At 41.5% G+C, this 25,830-nt stretch overlaps 1 protein-coding gene across 4 annotated transcripts in view; it reads left to right on the forward strand.

Annotated features, from left to right (window-relative positions):
* The window catches only part of GABRB2 (gamma-aminobutyric acid type A receptor subunit beta2), a 125,888-nt gene that overhangs the window by 34,839 nt on the left and 65,219 nt on the right, over positions 1-25,830 (forward strand). For all 4 annotated transcript variants that reach the window (XM_027711588.2, XM_027711622.2, XM_027711603.2 and 1 more), the window contains one exon: positions 6,900-7,120. In XM_027711588.2, coding sequence (XP_027567389.1) covers positions 6,900-7,120 — 221 coding nt within the window. The remainder of the gene's footprint in view (positions 1-6,899; positions 7,121-25,830) is intronic.

Here is a 25,830-nt window from a genome sequence, read left to right on the forward strand (position 1 = left end):
TGACAGTTCTCCACAGTGCCTGACATTTTTGAGAGGAAACAGCCTGTCACATCTTGGGTTACAGGGAGACCATTTAAAATGCAGGACCAGGCCTGTGTGCCACGGCACTGTGGCTTTTCTGTCCCCTCACACTCTGCACTGCTCGAGCTTTGTGAACTCTGTCCACGAGGTTCCAGTATGCAAGAGCTCATTGGCTGGGGAGGGCAGGTAAATGCAGGGGTTCTGTCTGTCCCCAAGGATCTGTGTGTGACCAGTCTGAGCTCAGCTGCAGCCTCGGGGATCACCCCCTGAGCTGGGGACGTGTCTGGGGAGATTTGTGCTCTCCAGAGTACATTGCTGCTTCCAAGGCATCAGGTTGTTACTAACACTGGAATAATGAACCATTTTAGAGCTGCTTGGAGCTGGCAGGGCAGAGATGAAGTGTTGTGGAATCTGTGGTGACTGTTTAACAGGGGGAGCCGCTGCTGGTGCTTCCCGAGGCACTGGAGAACGGCCTGGGAAACAACTGGCACAGAGCCTGGCCTGGAGCCCCTTCCCTTTGTGATCACATTGTCTGCACTGGAGGAAAACAAGGAGGGGATTTGGGCTTTCCACCTACCTTGGTTTCTTTTTTTTCTTTTTTTTTTTTTTTCTATTTAAAAAAGGAAAAGGAAAAAACCCGTAAACAAACAAACAGCAAAAATGCCAAGAAAGCCAGCCCAGAAATGCAGTGTGGTTGGTCGTGATGTGTGAGCAAATGCTTACACAGAGACAAAGGGAAAGGACTCCAAGCTCCTTCAGAAGAAAACTCCTTTACTTTATTCTTATCCTGGAATTCCCACCTCCCTCCCCTCGCCGTTGAAGGTGTTGGACATGCAGGATTCTGGGAGCTCTTTCTGGTTTTTTGCTTTTGAGTCTCTTCTGCAAAATAATACCTTAGGCCACTGTCTGCTCTCCTCAGACTTTTTGGTTGAATCTCCAGTTCTGCATAATCACTGGTTTATTTCCTCTCTATTTAAGATTATGATTTTTTTTTGTCCTTTAGTGTTTTCAGTAAGTTTTACTCTTTTGAATGCTATTATATAATATGATATACTAAGGGAAGCCTAGTAATAAAAGCAGTATAAATATGATTTCTGTTGTAGGTGTTTACTTTTCTGAAGATCTGTAGAATTGTACAGTTGCATAGGAAATGATCTTTGAACTCTGAGAAATGGCTTGAGATACATGAGTAAAGAAGTCTTTGAAATTCAAGTATAAATAAGTGGGTTTGATACTTCTTGTGGCTTGAAATATTTTATTCTACTTCAAAGACATGACTAAATGATAATAGCACATAATTTTGTCTAAGGCAGAAAACTAATGTTTCCAGAACTTCTTTCAAGTGAGTATAGCTGCATTTATTCATCTTACTCTGCATTTCTGTGGTCATCTGAGACTCCTGCAGTGCTGTATCGAGAGCCTGATCCTTTCAGAAGAGAACGAGCTGAGATCCCAAGGGATGTGACTCTTGGGCAGTAGCAGGGAGGTAACAGTTTGCAGTGCAAGGTCCTTCAATCAGTCTGCCCCTTATTGCCAAGGGACAGCACATCAGAGAGGGCTGAGGGACAGGGCAGTGACTGGGGGGACGATGAGCAGTTGGGGGCTGCTAAAAGTGCCGTGGCTCAGTGTGGGTGACTTGGCAGAAGGAAAATCGAGTGTCAGTGTCTTGTAAACCAGCTGAGGTTCCAGGAAACATCAGCTGGAAGTACTTTATTTCCCTTCAGTGCAAGGAATGTGTTGAAGCCGTGGCATTGTCTGAATCAGTGCACAAACAGTGAATGTTGGCTGCTGGCAGGAGTGCTGAGGAGACACGAATTCACCATCCTGTCTCTGGGATCGGGCAGTTCCTTCCTGCAGCCCTCACAGAACCAGCAGTGAGAAGGTTTCTGCTGCAGTCCAGCTCTGCTGGCAGTCCTTTGGCTTTGGTGCCCAGGTCTCTGGCTTGAGTCAGTAGTACTGGGTTGGTCTGAGAGCTGATGTGGGACATACACAGCCCAGCTTTGCTCTGCTGTTCAGCTGGCAAATGAGAATTGCTGGTGCCTGATTGTGGGGTAGTTGCAGCAGAATAAATGGTAACTTTGCTTGTTGGGATCTTTTCTTTTTGGGAAGATCATAGACTTTGGAAGATACAATTCCCATCAAGAAAACCCCCCTTGTAAGTTTTAGGGGACAGAGTTAACTACAAGTGTTCCATGGATTTGAAACCAGTCTGGGAATGGGGACTCGACAGATTGAGGGAGTTCAGCTTGAACTCTGTGTAAGGTTCCTGATGTACATTTTTTGAAAGGGCACATGACAATTTATTTTGACACTTCTTTGGTATCACCCATTCTTTGAAGAGTTCTTTCTGCTTCTATGTGAGTCACCTTGTGGTGTGTCCAGTGTTAACAGAGTGGAGCTTTTACATTCTTCTTGAGAGGACTGAGAATTAGGAATTGAACTTGTTGTAGTGTTTGGTTTTCAACAAAATGAGGATTGAAAGGATTGTGAATCAGCACTCAGGGAAAGACACTGCTTTTGAAATAAATACACTGAAGGTCTTTTAGCTTGAAGTGCTTTGTTTTGTATTGTTTTATAGACCACTGACAGTGAAACACCCTGTGTGCTTTCCTTGTAGGAACGGCACATGTCACTGATAACTGCATTTGAGGCTGGGCAGGAAGAGAATTAACATTTGCTCCTTTCTTCTCAAGTATATACTAGCTTTTATAGTATTAAAATACATTTTGCAGTGTAGATGTATGCTCTTAATATTTTACGAAATGGCACTTCTAAATATGTCAGCAACAAACAGCTTCTTAAATGTACATATTAAATAAATGTAGTGTTCAGGCAAAACCTTCAGCTTTGAGCGTCTTCAGAAGGAAATTATGCCACTTTAAAATTGCTGTACTTGGAAATGTAGTAAAATACTTTTACAAGTTGGGAATAACCAGGAGACTTAAACCAAACCACAAATGAGTTCTCCATTCATTACTGATAAGCAAAGATAAATAGCTTCTTCAACTCCATGCTGTTATATATTGTATTTATAAAATACAAAATGTATATTATATACTTTGTATATTATATATTCCTCCTGCTTATTTTTTAGACCCAAGCTGATTGTTGATTTTTTTTTTTGCTTAAGAAAACTTATTTGAGAGCATCAGTGCAATGTGAGTCTAAATAAGAATGCCAGTGTTCAGATTTGATGCTTTTCTGCACAGTATCTTCCCTTAGGTCATTGAAATCGATGGTCATTCACTGATGCCTTGGCTATCTGCAACAATTCTGTTTATCTAAATTTAAGTTTAAATATCTAAGCTTGTTTGCATTTCCAGCAGCTAAAAGTGTTTGCAGGCAACCACCACACAGTTAACATTCAGGATAGAACTTACTCCTAAATATGGTGATACTAATGAAACTGTTGGATACTTTTTTATTCATATGGGAAATTATGCATTAGATTAACTTGGTCTCATATTTGCTGCCCTTCTGTTTGTTGTGTGAAGTAAAGAAGATGAAAACTGGGGAGATGAATTTTACCTGTTGGGGAGAGATCTTTTTTTGGATCAGGATAGAATAGGAGTAATGATCCATTTTCTGCTGCCTAAAATTTGCTCTGGACAGAATAAAAAAAGTTTATTAAATTTAAATCTAGGTGAACAATGGAGTAATAATGAAAGAGATAAAATTGATATTATTTGTGTATTTACAGAAAATATAGTGTTTGCTGATTTAAATTCTAGGTTTGCTTTCAGCTTTGTCAATATTAATACAATTGTGACAGCATTTCAAGCCTCATGTGGCCAGGGCAGCTGAGGAACCTCTTTATTTCTGTGGGTACAGTGTGTCTCTGCTGTACTGGAAACAGGCTGTACCTTTGCAGTTCATGTGTGCAGTGGTGTACACAGACACATCAGGAGCTTTGGGGTTGTATTCCTTTCAGCTCATTGGAATTACTTCCTTGTGTTGGGCTTTGAAGATGAATTCGCTCCTGTTTCATCTTCAGACTTACACTAAGTTTCTAACAATCTCATCCTGTGAATTCAATAGGATGCTAAAGCCTTAACAAATTAAAATCATCCTTTACTTCTATTCCTCTGCTGCTTTTGTGGTTGTGAGGGTTTTATAAAAATTTAGTTAAGGTGTTCTGTTTTGACCATCAGAAACTCCAGTCACATCTGAAAACTAGGGCCAACAGATGAGAGATAATTTTTAGTTGGAACACCAGCTCTTTCTGGAACACAGTGTGTTTGATTTTGAACTCCAGCCTGGTGACTTGGCTTTCCTTTGAGCTATGCCAGTGCTCCAGATTTACACTTTTATGTAATTCCTTTCTATGCACTGAACCATGCATGTTTAGTTTGCTTCCTCCTCTTCTCTTCCTTTTACTGAGGTGTAAAGAGGGAAGCATGTTCTATATATATGCTATATATTAATACATGTGGGTTATTCCTTAGCATAGGAATAAAGTACAGCATTCCAAGCATAATAGGGGAACAATTGCTACAGCTCATCTACTTTATGTCGTGACATATTAGCATAATAAAGACTAATATGTTTTCTTAGTGCCAGTATATTACTGAAGCTTTTCTGATATCTGGATATGAATCAAATCCTGCAGAACAGTGATGAAGCAGAACAGCAAAACCCTTCGGATGTAGGTGGAATGTTCTTGCAAGCAGAATCTCATCCTGATCCTGGGGAGATGGGAAGGGGAAGAGATTTCAGATTGTTAAAACTGATCAGATTATAGAATAGTTACCAGGTGAATGTATTTGGTAGTACAACAGTTGGGAAGAGTTATTTGGTGTTTAGCTCCTGGTGACAGCCCAGCTTTGTCCCCGTCTGTGCCCCTGGCAGGAGGAGCAGGGGCTGTGCCCAGGGGGTACAGGCTCCATCAGCACATGGAGGGGACTGCCCTTTAACCATCACAGGCAGGAGAACTGGAGGGGCAGCATTGCCACCCGTGCCTTGTGTTGATAAGGAAAAAAATGCCATAATTATCCCAGCAGAACATGGATTTCTCCCTGCTGCAGAAAACTGAAGAGGCATTTTGAAGGCCGTGTACATGGGCTCTTCTGGGGAAAGATGCTTCAAAAACTAAGAGTGTTTCCACCACTGAAATGCACATTTCTATAAAACCCCCAGTTTATGCTGATCCATCTGAGTGCACACTGTTGTGCAGAACAGGGGGGTCAGTTAGTTTCCAGATGCTGTGTCACTGCTCAGAGAGCTCTGCTGGAACACCAGCGTTCTCCCAGGCCTCCCTCGTGCCTGTGTTCAAGGGTGGACTGTGTGCATTTTAAAGTGAATAATTACAGCAATGTCATTTATGCATTCAAAGTTAAATTAGTAAAGAAAGGAAAAATAGTTCTCTGGGTATTCAGACATCGGTATGAAAGTTATTTCTGATTTTGATGTTCTTTTTCAAGAAGTTAAGGAGGATGAATCCCACCTCTCTTCAGTAGTAGAAGAAAGTCAGTGTGTCTGTCCAAGGCAGGGACACCTTCCACTACCCCACGCTGCTCCAAGCCCCATCCAACCTGGCCTTGGACACTTCCAGGAGAGGGGCAGCCACAGCTCCTCTGGGCAACCTGTGCCAGGGCCTCACAGCCAGGAATTCCTTCTCAATATTCCATCCATCCCTGCCCTCTGGCAGTGGGAAGCCATTCCCTGTGTCCTGTCCCTCCATCCCTTGTCCCCAGTCTCTCCAGCTCTTCTGGAACCCCTTTAGGCCCTGGAAGGGACTCTCAGCTCTCCCTGGGCCCCTCTCTTCTCCCCCCAGCTCTCCCCAGAGCAGAGGGGCTCCAGCCCTCTCTCTGAACATCCTCATGGCCTCCTCTGGACTCGCTCCAGCAGCTCCACAGCCTGATGTTGGGGATCCCAGCTCTGGATGCAGAACTCCAGGTGGGGTCTCAAGAGGATGGAGCAGAGAGGAAGAATTCCCCCCTGGATTTGCTGGCCACACTTTGGTGTGGGACACAGTTGGCTTTCTGGGCTGTGAGTGCACTTTGCTGGGTCATGGTGAGCTTCTCATCCCCCAGCATCCCCAAGTCTTTTCCTCAGGGCTGCTCTTGATATACTTTGTGCATTATTTGTGGAGTTTTTTTAATATAGGCTAATATATAATGAATATTCTGCCTCTGTATAAGAGTTTCTACAAAGATTACAAGCTTTGTAAGTATATTGATCTTTAAAACACCAAAAGGTCAAAGCAGCTGGGACACAGTGTCCAGCAGTGGCCTGCAGCAACACCATGCCAGTCTTATGATACTGTGAATATTCACCAACACACTAATTGTGCTCTCAGAATTCTTCAGCCAAGTAAGCAGAGTTACTTCATCTGTAAAATTGAGTGGAAGGCTGAGAGTCTTTAGCACAGGAACCTCAGAGGCTTCCCTTGGTTTCAGTGCCCAGGGGAAAGTTAACAGACTTTGAAGAGCTTTTAATTTAGAGAAGTGTTTGGGTGGTAACAACAGCTTCAGGGACAGAAGGCCTGCTCAAAGCTCCTGAATACAGAGACCTTGAGGTGAAATTTGGATCTGTGAATGTTCCTGTTTCCTAGAACTCCCAGGCTTGTAAAGTGCTGCAGAGATTTGCAGACTGTTAAATTCTACATTTTTTTCCATTTTATTTTTAAATATTGAAGTGAGACTTCTAAGTCATTCATAAAACGTGAATGCCTCATTGTCTGTGTTCTCCTTGCTGTTATTAAGTATGTACAAGATGTTTAGTATTGTAAAAATAAATAAATCTACTTATGGAAATTGTGAGCAGAAGTGTTTGCCTTTAAGAACAGTTCCAGTGAGTACATGTGTGTTTGCATTGTCAGGTTTGCATATGTGTGCCATCTGTTTCAATGCCATTTTTGTTTGTTTTTGTAATCCCAGGACTATACCTTGACAATGTACTTTCAGCAAGCGTGGAGGGATAAGAGGCTGTCCTACAATGTGATCCCTCTGAACCTGACTCTGGACAACAGAGTAGCTGACCAGCTGTGGGTGCCAGACACCTATTTCCTCAATGACAAGAAGTCCTTTGTCCATGGGGTCACTGTGAAGAACAGAATGATTCGTTTGCATCCAGATGGAACAGTCCTTTATGGACTCAGGTCAGTGTGAACCATTTCTAACTCTTCTGGCTCTTAATTTAAAACCATGATTAAAAGCCTAAAAATAAACCCCATTCCTTGCCTTTCTTAATGCTATTCTTTTTATTGCTGTATTCTGTATAACTGATGATATTCCAGAAAAAAAATTAAATTAAGTATTCTAAGGACAGATAAATTTTTCTTTTTTTTTTTTTCAGTACAATTATGGAGATAAAATGCCATTTTTAGTACAGTCAGACACTTGTATTAAGAACAGATAAGACTGTAAATATCATTTGAAATACTAATTCAGGATTAAAAGCCTGGTTTGGAATTGCTTCCTCAAAGGAATTGAAATAGAAAATACAAAATGAGGATTAGAGGAAAAAATGGAAAATGTGTATGCTAGATGAATTGGTAGTTTAACTGATATATTTTATGAGTATTTTTGTTTAAATATTGTATTGATTTGTATGAACCAACTTTCTGATTTTCCCTAAGAGGTGTGACTTGAAATGTTCTTCTTGTTGTGTGTGCCTGTTTGGAGAGTGGGGACTGGAGAAAGCAGCAAGAGCTTCACTCTTGAGGAGGTCTGGAAACGGGCAGATGTCTGGTTAGCAATGTTTGTAGGAAAAACAATTACCCAGAAAGTGATTTAAAAATCTTGCTGCCAGAGGTGACTGAGAACCTGGCTGGGGAGGTGACAAAACAGGGGCAGGCATTGTTTGGGTTAACAATGGCAAATGCAGAGCTGCTGCTTGGATTTGCCATTTGTGTCGTGTCCAGGTGTGGTTCCTGTGGGAGCAAGAGGCTTTGGCACTATGGCTTGGAGCAAGTCTGGAGTTGGTTGTTGTTCAGTGGAGCCTTGAAGCAGAGTTGTAGTTTAAAGTGAAATGTAAACCACCTTCGTACCACACATCTGTGTTACTGCAGTGAGAGAAGAATAACAGTGGATTCAGCCTAACTTTCAATTTAAGACTCTGAAATCATAATCTTTATTTTTCAGAATAAATTAGAAATAGATGAAACATTTCCTCCTTTTCATTAAACATAAATAGCAAATCAGTTTTAATATCTTTTATGAGATGTGATAAAGTGAAATGGTGTCTATTTTTTACTTAAAGCTGTTTAATGTAATTAGAGGAAACATTATTACTGCTTGGATCCTTTATTACCCAGGGTTATTTTCTTCAATACTTTCAATCACAATATGGTATCCAAAATGGTTTTATAGTAATTCCACGTGTTTGGTTGGTTTGTTTTTTTTTCTGTTGTAGAACTTTTGCACAGCCCAAAGTTAAAGATCTTTAGACAATTTTTTTTTCCGATCAGGAAATAATTTTCTAGTCCTCTGGTATATCTAGCAATGTCATGTTTGGGATTATTCCTGTAAGACTCTGCTGGGTACATCTCAAGTGTTGTCTTTGCCCTGAGAGGGATGGGAGCTCTGCCACTGTTGCTTTGCTGAGCTGAAATGAGCTGTGCTCTGAGGGCAGTGGCAGAACGAGCATCCCCTGGGCCCCCTGCCCAGCCCCAGGATCAGGGGCTGCATTGGCTCCAGCCCTCCTGGAACTGCAGAGCAAGAGGGAACGACCCCTCTTGTTTCTTAGACAGTCAGAGTGTTGTGGTGCAGACTGTGGCACATGGACAGACACCTCAGAGATGAGGACATGGCAAGGAAACCCCTTCTTTTGTGTCCTAATCATTAATGATCCCTGGATGATCCAGGGTCATCCTTTTCTGATGGAATGTAGAGGATCCCTTCTCTTCCTCCTCCTCAGCTGCGTAGGTGAGAGAGGCTTTCTGGCTGAAATCTCTTTGAAACCCTGGGCTGGCTGGGGCAGATGCACTGGTGGTACCACGACAGGATGGTGTGAGGGATCATATTCTGCCTTTGCCTTCACTGGACCGTGTAGCAATCAGTGATCTGAGTCTAATAGTAAGGTTTCAGTTTTATAGCATTAAATAGCTTTTTCTATCTATTTCATCTAAATCCAATTGAGAGTTAATGTCATTTCAAGTGTCCACAGTGCTGATATATTTAATGCCTGCTTAGTAATAATTTCCACATATCTTAAAAATGCCTGCTTAATTGTGTTTTCCACATATCAGCTAGAGAATCCCAGACATTATTATTGTTCTGAAAATCACTGCTACTCTTGCTTTGTTATTTACCTTTGCTTACACTTGCAGTCACATATTCTTACTTTGAGATGTGTTCTACTAAAGTGAGGTTCCTTTAAGTATCAGTCTTAGATTTTTTGACCTCCCTGTGCCTCTGTTGATAACCAAGTGTGTCCGTATATCACATGCACACACACACACACGTGTGTTACTGTGAATTTGGCTGCATTTACCCTGATTGCTGTGACCAAATGCATTGAACTGCAGGGGATCTTATTAATATAAATGTAACCAGCCCATTCTTTCATGTCCCTGTAGTTTAATCTCTATTTCATACACAAGCAGTGATCCCTGAACATTGTTCTTTTTGGTTTTGTGAGCCCATACATGGTATTCATGTCACATCTGATCAGATCTGACATTGTGAAGGTGAATTGCAGGAAGGACCAGGAGGCACTTTGGGAAGCACCTGGATTGTGCTGTCACTGAAAGAGGGGAGGGAAGAGAGCAGTGGCTGATAATGGCTGTGGACATCTCTGTGGTTGGCATGTTGTCCTCACAGCTGCCCTGGGCATGCTGCAGGCACTGGGGAAAGGCAGAGCTGAATTCTTGACCATTTTTTTACAGAGAACATGACAGACTGGTTACTTTTAGGTTAAGAAGGATTTTTGTTTCTGAGGGATATCTGCCAGCTATCTGTGCTTTGGGAAAATGTTTTCTTTCATGTTATTTTCATATTCCATCTGGCAAGAAAATTCTTTGCTGCCAAGATCAGGACATTCAATAGATGATATACTTAAATCACCTAAATGGTAGAAAATTGTAAACATATAGTCTTAAATGAAGAGTCATTACAGGGAAAATTGCTATGTTGGTGGTTAAGATGACTTGCAAGAGGATATTAGTGATCTGACAACATATATAAAACAGTAAACTTAGAGATTTGAATGTAGGATAACATTTTACAGTAGGGTGAGCAAAGCTTGAATAAGATATGCAGTCAGAACTCAAGAAAAAACGTGATTTTAATTAAATGTCTGTATGTTAAAATATCTGGTTTATATAATACACTGAGCAGAGATAGGTGCTCCATTCTAAACTTTGGGTTTCAGTCTGGCTGGAGAAGTGGCTGCAGCCAAAGCTGTTCAGGTGGCTCTGCAGCATCAGCAGTGCTGGCTCTGCCTCTCCCCCACTGGTCCTGTCCCTCCCCAGAGCCCTGTGCTGGGGGATGAGCTGACACTGCCAGGGGCACTGGATGCTGCTGTATCTCTTCAGTGGGATGGGTTTATGCTTTTTGTCACTGGTCTTTGTGGGTGTTTTTCACTGAAAAATAGAATATATACAGAACTTGTGCTGAGGGACCACCTCCTGGGCGGGGGTGACATTCCCATCCTTTCAGCCAGCAGGAAAACCAAAGGAAGTGGAACAGAGCAGTTCTGTCAGAAAGGAAAGATTTGTCCCATTTGAAAGCCCAACAGTTTTACTTGCCAAGATCCATGTAATACATTGCCAACTCTTAAGTTTCCAAGCCAGCCAGCAATAATTCCTACTTGACTGATGGAACACAGTAATCTCCCATAAATGAGAGAATTATGTGTACGATGGGCTTGCTTTGTCTTCTCTCTGTTTCCTGCTACCAGCATTGAGTCACATGGATCCAAAATAGTCCTGGATGCTTGGATTTTGTGTTGTCTCATCTGTGCCTTCTGCTGTCTGCTCACTCAGTTTCAGCTGCTTAGAAATTTTCACTGTTGCAAGTAAAATAGATTCACCCACACTTTGTTCTATTAAAATAGCCTTGGGCATTTTTGTTGTATTAATAGACTCGTCGAGCAGTTTAACTTCTCATATTCAGCTTATTAGCTACAAAATCTGATGGACAGTTTGAAAAGGAATTGCCTTTCCAAATGTCTTTAGTTCTCAGGCCGTGCTCTTGGACAGGTGAATTGCTCACACCATCTATCCTTCAGTAAATCATCTGATCTTTATTTTTGCTACTTTTTCCTTTTTTATCTTATTTTCTTTTTTTTTTCTTTTCCTCCTGATAAGTCTTATTTTTTAATGAAATTCTTCAGGATAATTTGGAGGTAAACTTCCATTGCCCAGTTTTAAATCCTTTGTGCTGGCTGGAACCCTGGCAGTGTTCAAAGCCAGGCTGGAGCAGCCTGGTCTGGTGGGAGGTGTCCCTGCCCACGGCAGGGGGGATTTGGGAGCAGATGATATTTAAGCTGTATTCCAGTGCCTAAACATTCTGTGATTCTGTGAATTAAAGTTATGTCTTTGGACTGCCTATAATATTTGAGATATCCATGTTATTACAAAATTTCCTCTGCAAGAAAGCGAGAGATCTCTCCTACCTTTTTGCTACAAAATTATATTTCCAGAAGCTGGACAGAAGTTGTTTAAAGGCTTTTAATGCTATTCATGCCAAGCAAAAAATTTTGTCAAGATCTTTCTAAGTGGGGATTTCAGAAAGGATACAAAGGACCTGGCCTTCTTTTCTGAGGGGAGGATATAACTGGGTGCTCTGTTCTTGACCCTGCTCCTGTCAGGGGGGTGGGTGTTCAGCACATGGACGTTTCTCTTGGCTTTGCAGCCTCCACTCCAGCTGGGGCTTGTGTACCTCAAGGGAGAAAAGGCAATAAACCCTCCAGTGAGGTGCCCTGTAGCACAGAAAGCAGAGGTAGCATCTCAAAGTAGTGTTGTCATTTGTTAAAATAAATAAATAAATATTATGCATATTTTTATGAGGGTGGAGAAAGTGTCAGCAGCTTTCTGTTGCCCCAGTTAAATATACAATTTTTTTAATGTTGGATATCACTTCTTGCCTCTCTTTTTACCTCCTGTGAACATATAAAACTGAATTTCTTAAATGACAATAAGGCACATACAGGCATTGCAAAGAGGAAGTAAAAAGTAATTTGTTTTTAAGACTTGTTTGAACATGAGAATCTCAGCCTGTGAACAAGTGTTTCTGTTGTGTTAACCGAGTAATTTTTGTATGCCAGTGCTCATATTTACAGATGCAATTACTGACTTTGCCAACACTTACCCAAGGTAATTCACAGTCAGACGTGCTGTTGTTTCCTTTGGCACAAGAAATGAGGTGAACTGGGTTTCTGTGTCCAGGTTTTCAAGGTTGTTAGCATACATACATGTGTAAGAACCCTTAAATCTTGTGTGCACACGTTCAAAGCAGGAACTTTTTCAAAACTTGTAGAAATAAATGCCAATTTAGTAAAACTTAATTTCAAATAGAAGTCATGTAACTTGTGACACTTGAAAAAAATGGAATACAGTACAATTCTGTAGGATTTTGAGTACAAAGCATCATCTGCCTTAACAAGAAAGCATTACCAGGCCAGTGTCATCCTTTGGAAATCCTGGGGCAGGACGAGTGAGAGCAGCTCTTGTCCTGTGAGTCAGCACGGATCCAGGCTCGGGAGAGGAACTGGGAGCCCCCAGTGGTGCTGAAATGAATCCGTTGTTGTTTTAAACAAAGCAGGGGTCAGCTCCAGCCCAAGGGGTGGGCCAGAGTCTGCTTTTCTTTCTCGTGCAGATAGTTGTGTTGAAGGTCCCAAGGAATAAAGCACAGAATTAGAACTGTTCTTTCTAACAGTGTATAAACTGAAGACCTGGACATGAAACGAGTCCTGCAGCTTCTCTGCTCGGTTCTTGCATTTGTTAAATTGCAAAGCTAAAACGTGCCTTCTCACAGGGGTGTTGTGAAGATTAATTAATTAGTTTGTAAAGTGCTTTGATCCCATAAAACACTCCATAAGTGCCAGGCATTATTATGAAGAATTATAAAATGCCAGCCCAACGTGCACCTTGGGAAGGCTGGTTTGGAGATACAAATGTGCTGCATCCTCCACAGGATCACATTGTTCACTCCTCCCACCCAGCAGCCCATTCACAAAACGAGCCAATTTTAGGAAAGATGCAGTTTTTGGAATAAAAAGGAGATCACCGGCTGTCATAAATATCTTTTTCAATTAAGGGCTTATAGATTAAATATGCATTTTGCTGTAGGATTTGGAATGGCATCATTTCACCATCCATCCTCAGCAGTAGGGAGGGTGTTTGTAGTTTGAATATCTCCACTATCTGGAAGAAAACAATATCTTTCTATTTCAGTTCCTTTAACAGATTTTAAGTATGGGATAAGTATTCAGAAAGGTCTTTTGCTTTTATTTTTTATGAAGTGGCTGTAAAATCATTAGTTTGTGAATAATTAATTCAATTAAGCGTAATAAGAAAAAAGCTTTAAGTCACAGGAATCTTTTCCATTAAAAGCCCTATTATCCAAGATTATTACATTACATTGAAGTGAAAAAAAATCTGAGTTTTATTGCCTAACAGGCAGACTGTGGCATTTGCTCTATATTAGCAAGAAAAACTCTATCAGCTGTAGAACCATGTAATAGTTTAATTTCTCTGAGGGCACTGCATATTCCAAAAACAAATAGAGGTCATCAAACATTTAATCTTAAATTAAAATTTAATAATTTATATAATTTAGAATTACAGCAATCTGTCATTTTCCTGCTGTAATGCTTTTAACCATATCATATTTGAGCTGGTAGTTGGTGATGCTGAGAATGGAAATTTTCACATTGAAAAGTCTCAGGATGCTCTGCCCAAGGCTTAGCTGATGGGATGGATGCTAAATGTATGTATACACACATGAGCTTAAATACATGCTGTATATTTGATATATAAATACAGCATATTTGTGTATGTATATATTCTACTTGCCCGTATTTTTTTGGCTAAAACTGGTAAAATCTGAGATGGAGGCCATAAGTAGGGGCAGGGGGCCTTGCATGTGTAAGAAAACTTAAGTTATGACACTGTCTTTATAAGTAAAAATACCTCTTGTGAGTCACACAACACAATTTCTGATTGTTCTTGTGATTGTACAGAGGAAGCTTTTCTTTGACATATTTAATGTAAGACATTGTAGAATACTGTTTATTAAATGAAGGGATCTTTTTTTGTCCTTACCAAGTGTTATATCTGAAGGTGCAAGTATTTGGGCTTATTTTTCATTCCAGTTAAATACCTTATTTTGGTGACATCCCCCCCTCCCCCAAAACATTTCCTTTATGTTTTAATGCACCTTCTGGGAAGAGAACAGCTGATTTGTTCTCCCACTATTTTATCATACTTGTTATTGAACTTTACAAAATAGTAAAATGGTTTCTGAGAAATAAGAATTGCCGAAACTCCTGAAGTCTGGAGGGGTTTTATATATATTTGTTTTCCTCATCTCCTTGGATCTATTTTCTATTTTTTAATTCTCTGAAAATTGAAGTTTCTCATGGTCCTCAATGTGCAAATCAACTGAGGAGAGCTTTCCTGGAACAGTGTTCAGTCCTGCTTAGGAGAAAAGAAGCTAGAATAAGATATAAGAAACTCTGCAGCTTTGTGGTTCCAGGTGTTCTCCAGGCTCTGGGAATGTGTGTGAGTCACTTTGAGCTTTGTAAGAAGTGAGTTTTAGAATAATAGCCATGTACCTTAAGAAGGCAGTGTAGCTCATACTGCACAGGAACACAGTTCAGAATGCTTCTGCTTGTGTGGGAAAGTGAGAAAACATGAATTTACTGTGATCATAAAGCTTGCTACAATCTGCCTCGTAGATATTTTTACCAAAATATTCCAAATTTCAGGCAATGAAAACTGTGTGGAAATCCCCTGAACTGCAGGGTGTTTGTATGTGGTCAGCTGAGGAGGGAAATTATTTGTAGCCCTTGCTGATAAGCTCTATCCTTTCAGGGAGATATCATCACCTGTATTTTCATCTTATCAGTCCTCTCTAGAAGATGCTCCTGTCTGCTCCATTTGGTTCTCTTTGTACAAAGCAGAGATGGCCATCAGAGCACGAGATGGAAAACGAGACAAAGGCAAGGAGGCAAATACTGAATATTCATCCCCCCCTTCTGTTTCTAATTATACACATTAAGAGCTTATTTCACAGTTCTGTCCCAGACTACCTTTTATTCTTGGCAAGCAGCTGAGAGTCCAGCTCTGTGCATCCTTCAGCCTTGGGCTGTGGCTGTTCTGCACGGGGGGCTCAAAGCACACCCAATATTCCATTGTGGTTATCCTGAAGTGCCTTTGGATGTTCTCTCATAGTGTCAGTGCTGCTGCAGAAATGGCAAGTAGGACAGAGAGGAGATGACTTTTGTTGCTGTTGGATTTTTAAAGAGGTGATAGAGTAGCCATAAGAAAGAGATGCCATGAGTGATTTTCCTACAACTTTGCTATGCCTTCCAGAAATACCTTCGAGAGCTGCAATATTTATCTGCAAAAGAATTGTGTAAGGACACTGCTGTGTGTTAAAGGAACATCCACCCCTTTTCCCAACCAAATGGAATAGTTTATTGCCTTTTGAAGGAAGAGATATTGAAGATACAGTCAAGATTAATTACTTTTTCATAGCCTTTTGTCTTCAGCTTCTGAGGCAAGGTGGTTTTATGTCATAGAGAAGACACAGTATAATTTCAGGAAAATTATTTGTACATTACTAAAACTGTAGGATGTGGATAAAACGTTGAAGGCTGGTGTTCAGAAAGGTGTTCCTAATTTGCAGTTATATATCTTTTATAATACAAATACAAAATACTCAGCCTCATTTTGAAGGGTCCTGAGGTAATTTCCAGATACATATAATGCAGGATTCAGAGTTAAGATGTTTTTAAAGTATTTCTTTAGCTTAAAAAAATCAGAAAAACAACTGAAAAATCTGAGGAGGCAAGTTCCAGTTGAGATGAAAATCCAGTTGTTTGAGAGTATGAAGGTCTTTGTACCCAAGGATTGGGAGGAACCCTTTCCCCTGCCCAGGTGGTTCTGCAGGAACCCCCTGATGCTGCAGGTGGGGTCCCACTGCAGTGAATCAGCAGCACCTGCAGTTCCCATCTCAGTCAGGCCTCCTTCCATCTCTTTTCTGCTCCTGCTTTGGTACAGACTCAAACTTACCTCATGGCACCCTTTCTTTTCTTATACTGAACACTTCACGTTATTTCCAAAACCATCTGAAGTGTGATGTGTGAGGATGTCTCAGAGTCCAGTCCTGTGCTGGTACGGTTGGTGTTCTGATGGCTTTTTCTTTTTTGTTGTTTTATTTTGTTTTGGGGTTTTTTTTCTGTGTTAATTTTTTTTCCCATGAGTACTGCAGGTATTTTTCATGTATTGAAGGATTGCCTCCTATTCCAGCTGTCTTATCTGGTCACAGCTTGTCTGCTTCACCTCCTTTAATTTTCTTTAAGGTTAATCTTTCCATTTTATTTCAATACAATCTATATCTGTGATTTATAGGATTGCTGGGAAAATAGGCTGTGTCCTGGTTCTGGAAGTAGTGGTAAGATTGAACAAAGCACTGACATTGTGAGCAGTGGGGACTCTGCCCCACAGAACTGAGGACAAGTAAAAGGGCACGGAGAGTAATATTGTTTAATGTCAAGAATGAAGGTAAATATTAAGTGTTACCTCTACTATTCATTATAGATATTACAGAACCTTATTATGGATATTAGATCAATAGAATAGGCAGTTAGGAAATACATGACTAATAGATGCAGTACCTGAGCTGTATAGCTTCAGATAGGCAAGATAATTATGACTGAATCTTATGAAAGAAAGAAAACATTGATAAAGCAGGTTTTTCACATAGATAACTTTTTTTTTAAAGTTGTTTGTCACTGCAATAGGTAGCAAAAAAGGCTGTTGTTTGGATCTGTGTATTGGGTTTTGTCTTATGTTAGGTATGTTACTTGTGGCCAAGCTGATAATCCCAGAGGGTTTGCTGGGAATAGCTCTGAATACCACTCCTGTAATCCTGGATGTGGGAATGTGGCAAATTTAGTATTGTGCCCATGGCACAGTCCAAAGGGTATTTCTAGAAATAAAGTATTCTTATACTTTGAGACTTTTAGAATTCCATTTTGGTTGAGAGAAATGGAATTGGTTGTGAGGGTTTGTTCATGTTCATTAGTTTTGACAGGGATGAGCAAGTGAAAAATTTTATTCCTTGCAGTTATTTGTTGTTCAACAGCTCCTACCAGCCCTGGAAAATAAAATGTTCTGAGTGCTTTTTAAAAGAGCCTGATAGTTCTGGCCTAGTGTGACAAATAATCTATTGTCTTCCATTCTGAAAGTGGGATATCAGTTAAGAGAACAGGGTTTCAGCTCTGCATCAGAGGATTTATCTACTAAAAAAGCTTTAGTGAGGACATTCTATACCCAGGAACGTGGGAGAGTTTCCACTTGGGTAAACAAGTCCCTCTCAGTGTTGGCACACAGGGTCAATGGTAGCAAAAACATTCCCCTTCCCTACTGGAGCATAAGTCTGTATTAGTTTCAATATTAAGTAGTAATGAAAATACCCTCCCCCTGCTTCCTAACTGCTCCTTCCAATGCAGGGTTCTCATCCCAACCCAGTGGGCCCATTTTTAGAGCATTGTTTTGGAGCCACTGTGACAGCTTCAGGAACTGGGGAATTTTACTTGGTTTGTCTGATGAAGATTAGGATCTTGGCTAATGACTACACAGTCATAAGTGATGATGCTTTTCCTCCTACTCCCTTGTTGCTTAGAGCATATATTAATGGTGCAGATGGCAGTGGCTGAGCTGTGTGATAGTTGGCTTTCCATCTCCTTCTCTCGTGACATTTACACCATGCAGAGAGGGTGTCTTGCCATCTCCTGAGTTATGGAGATTTGTGATTCATCACCTGCCTTTTAGATCCAACACTATGATTGCATCTCGTTGCTGAGGCAGAGCTTGGACAGGCACTTTCTGCTTTTAAACACACCTGTGCCAAGCTTTGCCTGAAACCTTCAGGGAAATCCCAGCCAGGAGCACTGAGTGTTCATTCCTGCTGACAGCACGTGGAACCTGCAGGGCCTGGTTTGTGTGTGGAACTGTGAGTCCTCCTTTATGCCTTCAGAAGATTCACAGTGTTCAGTCTGTGACCTGACCAGAACTTCAGCCAAGATTCACAGGTGCTGAGGGTTCACTGAAACCATTCACAGGTGCTGAGGGTTCACTGAAACCATTCTTTCCAATCACTAGAGCCCGAGTGTAATTTGTATGTGACATGTGGAAAGTAAATACTTCTACTGCTTTCTTTGCTGTTTTGCCTTTCTTTCCTACTCATACATTTCTCCATTTTTATGGCCTGCAAGAAACAGAGGGATAATTTAGGCACAACTAATAGAGACAAATTCTTAAAATTTCGTTTCTTCTGTTATTTTGTCTATCATGGCCAACCTACTCCCCAGATGTTCTATTACTGCTTCTTTCACATAATAATATCGATAATTCTGTGTTCAAACATTTTTGGGGTTTGTTCTTTAGGGAAGTCACAGAGTTTTTGTATTTTACTCATAATTTAAGGGCTTATTTACTTTTAAGTATCACTGCTGGGTTTCTGATCATTTGTTGCAAATACTGGGGCAATTTGGTTTGGTCTATTGAGCTTTTGCTTGTTTAGGAAAGAACCTGTGTTGCAGGTACAGTCAAAGGAAGTTCATTGTTATTTTTGCAAACTGAGAGGATGGTTCTTTTCCTGTCAATGAGTTCTGCCCCTGGTGTCTCCTTATCAATGATATATATGTGGTTTCTGGCCATACAGGGATGAAAATCTCTCGATTTGAAGCTGCTTGCAAGGGGAGGGGGCGAGAGGGTAATGAGCCTTTGGGTTCCAGAGAAGTGATGCTGAGAGAGAGACTTTGAGGGCTGTTCTGGCACATGTCAAGGTCCATGAGATATAAACAGGGAGAAGTGTGAATGGAGAAGTGACCTAAAAAGATGTGGAAAGGACCTGAAGGGAACTTGGATTTCCTCCGTCCAGAGTTGGCCTGCCCCAGAACGTGGTTCTCGTTACCTAACACTGAAAATACAAAGGCTTTGCAGGATGTGGAGTTTGCCCTCTGAGTAAGGTGCTGGTATTCTGAATTTAGGAGTGTCTCTGCTATTCCAAGAAGAGAGAAGTTATTAATACCTTTTTGAAGTTCTGTTTGAATCAGTTGATTAGAAGGTGACTGAGGAAATGGAAAGCTGAGGCAGATCTGCTGCACCACAATCCTCCTTGCATGCTTTCAGTATCCAAAATTTGAGATTCTGACTGTTGAAAATGCTGGCAAGTACAGCCATTTTGAGTGATCTGGTTGTTATCTCATGGTTGTGTCTCTGGGAGATGTGGGTCACAGTAAAAGCAGACTCCACTTAACTCCAAAGAATGGCTTCTGTGGTGCAGTGCTGACACTCATATGATTTGTCTTCTCATTTGTCAGCTTGGAGGGGCATTGGGGAAAAACATTTAACCTTAACAAGAGGGTTATTAAACTGCTGACATTGTTTGCTAAATTTCTGGTCTACGGTTAGAAATGAGATTTGCCACCTATAAGAGAGATTTTGCAGAGGCACTGGCTCTAGCTTTAGGTTAAATCAACATATGTAACACATGACGGTAGTGATGAATTCTGGTCAGTGCTTGAAATATCTGAAAGTAAGTTTTTATCTGAAATACTGAAATGTTGTGACAATTAAAACACCCAAACAAACAAAAAAACCCCAAACAGATGGATATTTCTCCTTACGCAGCATTTAACCAGATACTTGAGAACACATATTGTGAGATAAGAATGCTGGACTGGCTCACTCAGAATTATCTTACCCATTCAAGACATGACAGAGATCATTTTCATTAATTGTTCCATATTTCTCTCTTGGGAACCCTGCTTGCCCATGGCAGTGTGGCTGTCTCGTGACAGTGTCCTCTCCTCCTGACCTCACGGTGCAGGCAGTGCTCACCTGCAGTGCCCAGCCCTGCTCAGGCTTTTCTCTCCAGGAGTGATCTTTAAGAAGCTCTTCCAGCATATTTCCCACAAGTGCTGGGGCTCAGGGAGGGAGCGAGGGTGATGTTACTGTGGGGTTGTTTTCCCTGTACACTGAACACATTCAGTGTGTTGTGCCAGCTGGTTCATGGGCACTGTGCTCAGCTCTCCCCCCTCTGGGTGGATGTGCCCACCGTGCTGCCATTCCAGGGCTTTGGTGAAGGGCTCTGGCTGGATGGCCATTGCTCCATGCCTGGCTCAGGGTGGATGGGGATGTGCAGGAGAGGATGCAGAGCCCCAAAGCCCTGCTGTGCCTGGAGCTGCTCTGTGCCAGTGCTGCTGTGCCAGTGCTGCTGTGCCAGTGCTGCTGTGCCAGTGCTGCTCCCACCGGCGGGTTCGTGCCAGGGTTTGTTTGCAGTCACCTCAGAGCTCCTGTGCATTTAATCAGGGAAATGCTTCCAGTGCCCTGCATTTGATTTAGTGAGTTTCAGCATGTGTTGTCTGATTGCTAATGTATGAAAGACTTTTAGGTAAAGCATAGGAGTAATTTTAGAGATTGGTTGGAAAAAAAGAAAGGAAAAATACGCACTTTTTACAGCAAAATGATCACATTAAAAATTCCCTGAATTGAGGGAATGGGTCCAGGACAGGTCTGACATATCTGAGAGAAGCATTTAACTTCTCATCAGATGTACATTTGCTGTGTTGGGTAGGATTGACAGCTTTCAGCTGACTCTTCACCTGCCTCAAATGTGAACTACTCTTGTTCCTTGGAGAAGGTTCATGGAAAGCCAATGTAACATGGAAAGCAGTGGGGGACACATTTTCTAAATTAAATTGTAAAAATACACAGTACAAAGAAATCCTTCCTGTGTAGCTTATGTATTGATTGAACTTGCAGTGCAGTGTGAAGTGTTACAGAATGCCAGGAGTGATACCCCCTGTCTGCATCAGTCTGGAAAGCAGAGACCTGATTAAACTCTGATTAGAATCAGTTGAACTCGGGTTCTCTCTGATACTCAGGTCGTACACTGTTTGCTAATGGTGTTGTGTAGAGAGTCAGCTCAGGCTCTTTGGCAGGTCAGATCCAGTATCTTCCCAATCTAATGGCTTTATTGATCCCCCATGCAAACAGCTGACTGCACAAAGCCATGGATTGTACTGGCACTGGAATGGAGAAGGGACCTGGGTAAGGTTACTGAAACTTGGCTTAAGGGAATACAGATTCTATTTATTAAAAAGCATATTTTGCAGCAAAATATGGTAATTAGGATGAGATTCCTCTTTTTTTTTTAATTCAGTGTATGCATTAGAGTTCTGGCCGCTGAGATCCAGTTAACTGAGAAGTTTCAAAGGTTTTATTTCATGAACAGGAAAGGACTGACTGGATATCCCAAAGCAGCCCCTGTGCAGCTTTTCTGTTTAGATTTCCACCGTTCAGAGGGTTACAGCTCTGATCAAGCCTTCAGTGCCTCTTGCCAGTATGGTGCAGCTGGTATGCCAGAAATCTTTGGGGTGGTTTTCCTGTTTCTGTTTGGAACAAAGTTATGAACATTCTGAAATGAAGATGAGGAAGAGAAAGGTTGTAACTGAACATCTGAACTTGAGCACAGAAAGAGATTTCCCTTTGGAAATGGATTTCAAGAAGAAAGCTGGAGTTCACTTGGATGCCTGGTAATTTTAGTCATTAGGTTTGACTCATTGTTGTGCTTCTCTCACTCATCCAGTGAACTCTTAGCTAAAGTCGAAGTGATCTGAAATGTTCTGGTTGATCTGAAATGATCTGATTTGGAAACGTTCAAGGAGAACATGGCTTCCCATTTTCAAAATAATATTGCTGCTGCTTTAATAATATATTAAAGCAATAAGTCTATTTGGTGTCTAAATAGATCAGATAAGAAATGGGAGGTATAAGCCCAACAAAATGAGAAGAGCACTGGGGCCAGGTGTGACACCTGGCATGTGATGGGAGGCAGTTCCAAGTAATTTATTTTTTCATTGTGAAAATAAAAAGGAATTCTACTGGCTCAGGTATCATGTCAGTAGAACTACTTGTCAGGGGAAAGAAAAGAGGGAGTATGATCAGAAATCATCTTATTTACTCAGTGTAGGATTTGATGTCTAATCGCATTTATTACTTTTTTGTAGTCACATAATGGTAACTTTTTGCAATAAAAACTAAAACCTAAAACCACTTGAGATGTTAGATTTGTTGTTAACAGTTTTATTATTCATTGTATTGGTTACAGGAATTAATAGATCAAATAATATAAAGAAATTAGAGAAAAACATTGGTAAAAAATTAGATTTTTAGGAATGAAACTGTATAGATCAGTGCTAAGTATTCATTGGGGTATCATGACAATAATATTGTGGGCAGAGTTTGTTCTCTGTTAAATCTAAAAATTGACTTGGGTGATGCAGCAGTGAAGTACAGTTGAGGAATGATCAATAATAAAGATTTGTGTAAAATCAAAGCTAACAGCCTAGGTGATATGTAATACTTCTCAGTCACTGAAACCCAATTCTCACTGGCCTGTCTGGCCAGGATTGAGAATGGGATTTGGCCTCAAAAAACAAAGGAAAACAGAGCTGCAGGGCTAAGCCCTCCAAGTCAGAACCAGCTTGTTTCGAGGACAGATGATTAAGGAACAAATATCATTTATGTTGTTATGTAAATATGAGCGTGTGAACGTATTTGTGAGGTATATGAACTCCAGATGCTTTGGATCTCTAGGATCATCTGTGGTAGTTGTTTGTATTCTCTCCTTATTGACAGTTGGTATTACAGTGATATTTGAAAGGATGTCAGTAGGGCAAAATTACACATTTGGATACGTCTCTTGCTGTGCCCGAAATATCGGAGTGAAGCTGAAATATTTATTTGCAAAGCAAGAGATATTGATCCTCTGACAATAGTCAGTGACACGGATATTTGGGTTATTGTAGGGACTGATCACAGCAGATTTAATCAGCTTGTTCAGCCGCAGTACCAAAGGGGGCACTTTCTCTTTTTTGCTTGTGGCTCAGTATTGAGCCCAGAGGATGCAGGAGGGAAGAGGAGGGTGGGGACAGCAGAGATTTGAGCTACATCATTCTTTCTGAAGTGCTCAGGGACTGCCTGTGCTTCCAGCTCTTAATGGACATTTTTAAAAAATAAAATTATTTTCTACAGTTGTTTTACAGTGACTCATCTCTCAGGTAGAGAATGAAGGAGGTACCAGAGGTCAGAAGCAGCATTTTGCCAGAGCACTGTGAGGCCCTAAAGAGCACATTCCAGGGCAGAGGGAGCTGTGCTGCTGTGGGGGAGCTCAGGATTTGCCTCCACGTGACACAGGAAATCTGGGGCTCTTATTTTGGGGGATTGCTCAGCCTGTTTTCTCAGTCTGAATATCTGGTGAAGGACAGTTTGGTTTTAGACCTATTCAGGGAATAGGGAAAGGGAGAGCATCCTCTTTGACACGAGGAAAAACAGAACAAACCCTACTCTCGGTTCGTCCCAGATTTGCTCCTGGTGAGGTGCCCAGTGCAGTGCCCTCTGGAAGGGTCAGAGATGGGCACTGGGCACAGCCAAAGGCAGGAGCTCCAGGGCACCAGTGTCAGCACATGGGGATGGAGCTGCTCATCTCCTGGAGGAGGATGCTCCCCTCACTCATCCTCCTTCATGGTGAGGAAACCCCCGGGGTGTTTGTACCACCCACTTTGACATCTGCTGAAACCATTACTGAGGCATTTTGAGGAAGGTCAGGTTGTCTATGGACAGAAAGTAGAAGAAGAAATTAAGAGAAGCTGAGTAAATACTTCGTTCCCAGCCTGGTGAAGTTCTGTTAGAGAGAGTGAAGAGAAAAGTGGTTACATGTTTGTGAGCTTTTTTTTTCTTTTGCTAGAATTACAAAGGTTTTTAGTAGATGGTCTAACGGGGAAAAAAGGCATAGAGAGTAAGTGGTCTAATTGAAATCCTCCACAGGGGCAACCCAACTCTCCTTGCATGCCAGGCTGTGCAGATAAGTGTCGAATAAGAATTGAATTATTAAGTAATAACCTGTGTCTGTTATTGTACTGTGCTTTGCACAGGTTGCCTTCATGCTGTCTCCCCATTTGATTGCTTTTAAAGTGTGACTCTTGCTTTAGGACAGGGAGAGTTCATTTTACTTTTGTCCCAGAGTTTTGCAAGGATTAGAATTTTATGGGTTACTGCTTTGCTGTAAAGGTTCTTGAAAGAAATGTAATAATTTCAGGTCTGTGCTAGAGGGTCTTTTACTGACTTTTTCCACCTTTTTGGATCTGAGAGTGATTCTGCTTACGAAGAATCCACTTAAATTTATTATTTCTATTGACATTTTCCTCTGGGAAATGAGCTGTCTGACTCACAAAAGCCAGAGAGGAAAGGGAGCTTTGGGCTCTAATCTTACTACTTCTGTAAGAATTACTAAATAAGCTGCAATCATAAAACTGAATGTGCCTTTTTTACTGAAGATTGTTTTGACTTCCCCATTAATTTTTAACTCAAGTAGAACTTCCTTTCTCCAGAGCAGTGAAAATACTTTGCACTCCATTTCCCGGAATAGGCAGGTCACTGGTGACGTTCCGGGGGGCATTTTCTGAGAGGGCAGGACTTGGCAGAAATCAAATGCACAGAAAGTGCAGGTGAAGCACATCCTGGAGCAGTGACTGCAGTCTCTGTGGGAGCTCATCCTGCAGAGCTGGGGCTCCTCCCGGACTGAGGGAGGTGCAGGAGCTCAGGCTGGGTCAGCACTGACCCCCCTGGAAGGGGCTCCCCAGGGACTGAGGGAGGTGCAGGAGCTCAGGCTGGGTCAGCACTGACCCCCCTGGAAGGGGCTCCCCAGGGACTGAGGGAGGTGCAGGAGCTCAGGCTGGGTCAGCACTGACCCCCCTGGAAGGGGCTCCCCAGGAACAGTGTCCGGCCGTGCTGGGGTCGAGCACTGCAGGGTTTGGGGGGTCACTGGGGGGTCACTGCCCTCTGAGACCTGACGGAACATCAGACAGCCCTGGGGGCAAAGGAGCCTGTTCTGCAGAGCCAGGGGTGGGCTGGGGGCTGCTGGAGCTGTCGCTCTGTTAAGGCTGTAAAAGTTCATCCTGTTTTACCTGGGATGATTTGCACTTCTGGGTTTCTGTGTTTTCAGAGGCAGTACCACCTGCACGGTCTGTGCACTGAAGCACTGTGTATTCTTTGGAGAAGAGATTCATTTTTTTTCCCCTGGCTTTTCAGTTAATTAATTAAGCATTGTATCTTTATGATCCTGGAATAAAAACTGTTCATGTTGGGTATGTTTACAGTCCAGGTGCTCATTAGAACTCAGCACTGGTTATTTTTGGCACTGAGAATTGATTAAAAAGCCACCAAATGTATGTGTCTCCTTAGAAAGTTCTAGCCCTCTTTGATAGTTAGAGAGAGTCTGTATTTAATGTGATGTAATATCAGAACAACTGAATTAAAGATGTTTTCTATATATGATTTATTTTATGCAACATGATCTGGGCGGTAACATTATAAAATTTTAAGAGAAAGAAGGGGAAATAATTCACGTTTTATTTCAATGCTGATATTATCTGAGTAGAGTAGACATGCAGTTTTCACAACTAGAATAAGAAATGTGTTTTGCAAAATATTTGAAAATAAAACTTTTGCGTTTCCAGTGATGGTTAATAAAGCAAAAGGACTGTAAACTCTGTGTAAGTGGAGATGTACTAGGTCTTCATACCAAGGATGCTTGTTTCATACTACTCATCATGCTCATATGGTTT

The sequence above is a fragment of the Pipra filicauda genome, unplaced genomic scaffold (genome assembly GCF_003945595.2).
Source record: "Pipra filicauda isolate LSUMZ 115617 unplaced genomic scaffold, ASM394559v2 scaffold89_size2521313_pilon, whole genome shotgun sequence".
NCBI lineage: Eukaryota > Metazoa > Chordata > Aves > Passeriformes > Pipridae > Pipra > Pipra filicauda.